This window comes from Grampus griseus (assembly GCF_964374135.1).
Source record: "Grampus griseus genome assembly, chromosome: 2".
Taxonomy (NCBI): domain Eukaryota; kingdom Metazoa; phylum Chordata; class Mammalia; order Artiodactyla; family Delphinidae; genus Grampus; species Grampus griseus.
In genome coordinates this window covers 121,734,102-121,738,389 of record NC_139018.1, presented here as the reverse complement: position 1 = coordinate 121,738,389, position 4,288 = coordinate 121,734,102, and the positions used below count along the sequence as shown (strand labels likewise).

At 59.6% G+C, this 4,288-nt stretch overlaps 1 protein-coding gene across 1 annotated transcript; it reads left to right on the top strand.

Moving 5' to 3' along the window:
• Nucleotides 1-211: 211 nt before the first annotated feature.
• Nucleotides 212-3,790, top strand: MAGEL2 (MAGE family member L2; the record flags this gene model as incomplete). The annotated part of the gene is made up of 1 exon (XM_082648152.1): nt 212-3,790. The coding sequence occupies one exon, from the start codon at nt 212-214 to the stop codon at nt 3,788-3,790; it is 3,579 nt and encodes a 1,192-aa protein (XP_082504278.1).
• Nucleotides 3,791-4,288: the final 498 nt, after the last annotated feature.

Here is a 4,288-nt window from a genome sequence, read left to right as displayed (position 1 = left end):
GTGGTCGGGGGCGGAGAAGGGGCGGGATTGAGCCCCCTTCCCCCCTCCTCCTTACTGCGGAAAGCTGCAGAGCTAAGGGCACTCACTTCCTATTCACCAGTCAGCAGGGAGGAATCCTCTCAGCAGCCACGTAGGCATTCTCTTCTCTCTGGAGGAAAAGGCCCAGCAGCTGTCGGAGGAAAAGGCTCACCAGCTGTCAGAGCAAAAGGACATGTCGCAGCTAAGTAAGAATTTGGGTGATTCGAGTCCCCCGGCGGAGGCCCCTAAGCCTCCGGTCTATAGCCGCCCTACGGTTCTGATGCGGGCTCCGCCCGCCTCCTCTCGGGCTCCACCAGTCCCTTGGGATCCACCTCCGATTGATTTGCAGGCTTCATTGGCCGCTTGGCAGGCACCTCAGCCTGCTTGGGAGGCCCCGCAGGGCCAGCCGCCTGCCCCAGTGGCTCCCATGGCCCAACCTCCGGCCCTAGGGGGCCCGATGGTCCAGGCTCCCCCTCTGGGAGGCCCGATGGGCAAGCCTCCAACTCCGGGAGTCCTGATGATCCATCCTCCCCCTCCGGGAGCCCCGATGGCCCAGCCTCCAACTCCGGGAGTCCTGATGATGCATCCTTCAGCTCCCGGAGCCCCAATGGCGCATCCTCCCCCTCCGGGGACCCCAATGGCTCATCCTCCCCCTCCGGGGACCCCGATGGCGCATCCTCCCCCTCCTGGGACCCCGATGGTGCATCCTCCCCCTCCGGGGACCCCCATGGCGCATCCTCCCCCTCCGGGGACCCCCATGGCGCATCCTCCCCCTCCGGGGACACCGATGGCTCACCCTCCCCCTCCGGGGACACCGATGGCCCATCCTCCCCCTCCGGGGACCCCTATGGCTCAGCCTCCAGCTCCAGGAGTCCTGATTCCCCAGCCTCTGACTCCGGGAGTCCTGATGGTCCAGCCTCCTGCTCCAGGAGCCCCGATAGCCCAGCCTCCACCCCCGGCACCCTTGATGGCCCAGCCTCCGCCTCCAGGAACCCCGATGGCCAAGCCTCCAGGTCCTGGAGTCCTGATGATCCATCCTGCAGGCTCAAGAGCTCCGATCACCCAGCCTCCAGCTACAGGAGCCCCGATGGTGCAGCCGCCTGCGCCGGCCCCACCTGCGCAGCCTATGGCTTCCTGGGCCCCACAGGCTCAGCCTCTGATCCTGCAGATCCAGTCACAGGTTATAAGGGCTCCTCCGCAGGTTCCCCAGGGTCCGCAGGCCCCGCCAGCGCAGCTGGCCACACCCCCGGGCTGGCAGACCACTTCGCCGGGATGGCAGGCCCCACCGCAAGGCTGGCCAGCCACGCCCCTGGGCTGGCAGACCACACAGGTCACCTGGCCTGCTCCAACGATTGCCTGGCAGGCACCTCTACCTGTGCGCCCGGGGCCACCACCCATCCGACCGGGCCCACCGCCCATCCGCCCGGGCCCCCCGCCGGTGCGCCAGGCCCCACCCCCAATCCGCCAGGCACCTCCACTGATCCGCCAGGCACCGCCACCCATCCGACCTGCCCCGCAGGTCCTGGCCACCCCGCCGCCTCTCTGGCAGGCTCTGCCGCCTCCACCACCTCTGCGGCAGGCCCCACAAGCTCGGCTGCCCACCCCGCAGTTGAGGGCGGCTCCACCAATTCGGGCGGCCCCGCAGGTGCCGACGGCCCCTCCAGCACTGCAGATGCCCACCGCACCTCCCGCTGTTCCGCAGGCGCCCCCGGCCGTGATGCCAGCCCCTCTGCCGGCCGCGCTGTCAGCCCCGCAGGCTGTGCACTGCCCACCCATCATCTGGCAGGCCCCGAAAGGCCAAGCTCCGGTGCCACACGAGATGCCAACCTCAATGGAGTTCCAGGAAGTTCAGCAAGCCCAGGCCAGCCTGGCCTGGCAGGCTCCAAAGGCCCCCGGGCAATTCTGGCAGGCCCTGCCCACCCAGGAGGCCCAGAGGCAGGGCCCACCACTGGTTCAACTGGACCAGCCCTTTCACGGGGCCTCCGCCTCCCAAAAGGCCCTGCAAATCCAGCTACCCACCCAGCAGGCCCAGCCCTCGGGCTCGCAGGCAGAGCTGCCAGCCATGCAACTCCAGCCCTCCTGGCAGGGCCCCCCCTCAGCCTTGCAGGGCCAGCCCGGAGCCCCCTTAGTGGGGGCAAATTTTCCCATGGGCTCTGCTAAATCATTGATGACTCCATCAGGAGAATCCAGGGCCTCCTCTATAGACCGTAGGACCTCTTCAAAAGAACGTAGGACCTCTTCAAAGGAACGCAAGGCTCCTTCAAAGGACCGGATGATCTTCGGTGGCACTTTTTGTGCTCCCAGGGTAATGCCAACTGCTGGAGCACACCTGCCAACTCCCTGGAAAAACTTGCCTGCCGCATCTGAGACCTTTACTGCCACCCCAAGGGTCTTTCCATCTACCTCCCAGTTCCAGCCTGCCTCTTCTAATGCCTTCAAGGGCCCGTCTGCCACCTCAGAGACCCCAAAATCACTGCCACTTGCTCTGCAGGATCCATTTGCCTGCATTGAGGCCTTGCCTGCAGTCCCATGGGTTCCACAGCCCAATGTGAATGCCTCGAAGGCGTCCAAGGCAGGGCCCAGCATCCTGATGGCAACGGCAGCTGCCCCCAAGGCAATGGCCACCACTCAAGAGGCCTCGAAGACCTCCGCTGAGCCTCCGCGTCGTTCGGGCAAGGCTACCCGGAAGAAGAAGCATCTGAATACCGAAGAGGAGGATGGCAGGGGCCAGATGCTGAGCATGCGCACCTGGCAGGCCCCCAGGCCCTGGGAAAGTGTGGACTTCAATGACTGGGAGGTTCAAACCCCTATCCAGGTCCTGTGTGACTGGGAGGGCCTGAGCACCTCCCATGGCCTGAGTGGCTGGGAGGGCCCGAGTACCTCCCGGATCCTGAGTGGCTGGGAAGGACCCAGCACTTCTTGGGCCCTGAGTGCCTGGGAGGGCCCGAGCACCTCAAGGGCCCTGGGTCTCTGGGAAAGCCCAGTTAGCCCTCCGTCCTTGATCATCTCTGAGCTCCCTAATCTTGCTCAGGGATTTGGTGCAACCCAAGATGGCCCCAAGATGGAGACTCAGCCACTGTCTCCCTTGGATGAGAGAGCAAACGCACTGGTGCAGTTCCTCTTGGTCAAGGACCAAGCCAAGGTGCCCATCAAGCGCTCAGAGATGGTGAAATTCATCATCCGTGAATATAAAGATGAGTGCTTAGAAATCATCAGCCGTGCCAGCCACAAGCTGGAGTGTGTCTTTGGTTATCAATTGAAGGAAATTGATCCCAAAAACCACTCTTATATTCTCATCAACAAGGGTCGGAAGGGTGAAGCAGCGTCATCCTATTTAGACAGGCCCAAGGTAGGACTCCTGATGGTGGTTCTGAGCCTCATCTTTATGAAAGGCAATTGTGTCAGGGAGGACCTGATCTTTACTTTTCTGTACAAGTTAGGGCTGGATGTCCGGGAGACACATGGTCTCTTCGGAAATACAAAGAAGCTCATCACCGAAGTGTTTGTAAGAGAGAAGTACCTAGAGTACAGGAGAATCCCTTTTACTGAGCCAGCAGAATATGAGTTCCTCTGGGGCCCCCGAGCATTCCTCGAAACCAGCAAGATGCTTGTCCTGAAGTTTTTGGCCAAGCTCTATAAGAAAGATCCACGGTGCTGGCCATACCAGTACTATGAAGCGCTGGCAGAGTGTGAGTCTGAAGATTTGGATGAGGATGAGCCTGGCCCCGATGATAAAGCTGATGACCCCACCAGCAGCCCCCCTCCCCGCTAATGTGGTTTAGCCGATATCTCATTGTTCCTTTGGGTCCCCGGCCTGAGGCCACTGACAGGGTGGGGTGGGGGGGACGTTTTGTTTCTGGTGTTTATGTTCCAGTTCTCTGTGTGTAAGTTTGAATTTCAATTTGCTTTCATATCTGCCAAAGCTTTGTACATTTTCATGTGGTGTTGATTTCAACTGGCTACTGTTCTATTTGGTATTTTGGCATCTGTATTTTTAAGTGAGATCTGTGATTCTCTGTTTTGTGTTATAATTGTTACGTTTTGCTATCAGAGTTGTGCTGGCTTTGTGAAATGAATTTGAGAAGCTATCCATCTCATTCTGGTACAGATTATGTAGCATCAAAATAGGCTGTTCTTCGAACGTTAAAATGACTCATCAGTAAAAGCTGTCTGCAGAAAAGTAAATATCTATATCTATATCTATATATAAATATAATTTCAGCATAACATGGAAGTGTTTGTCTTTATTCTAATTTTTATTCTAGATAGT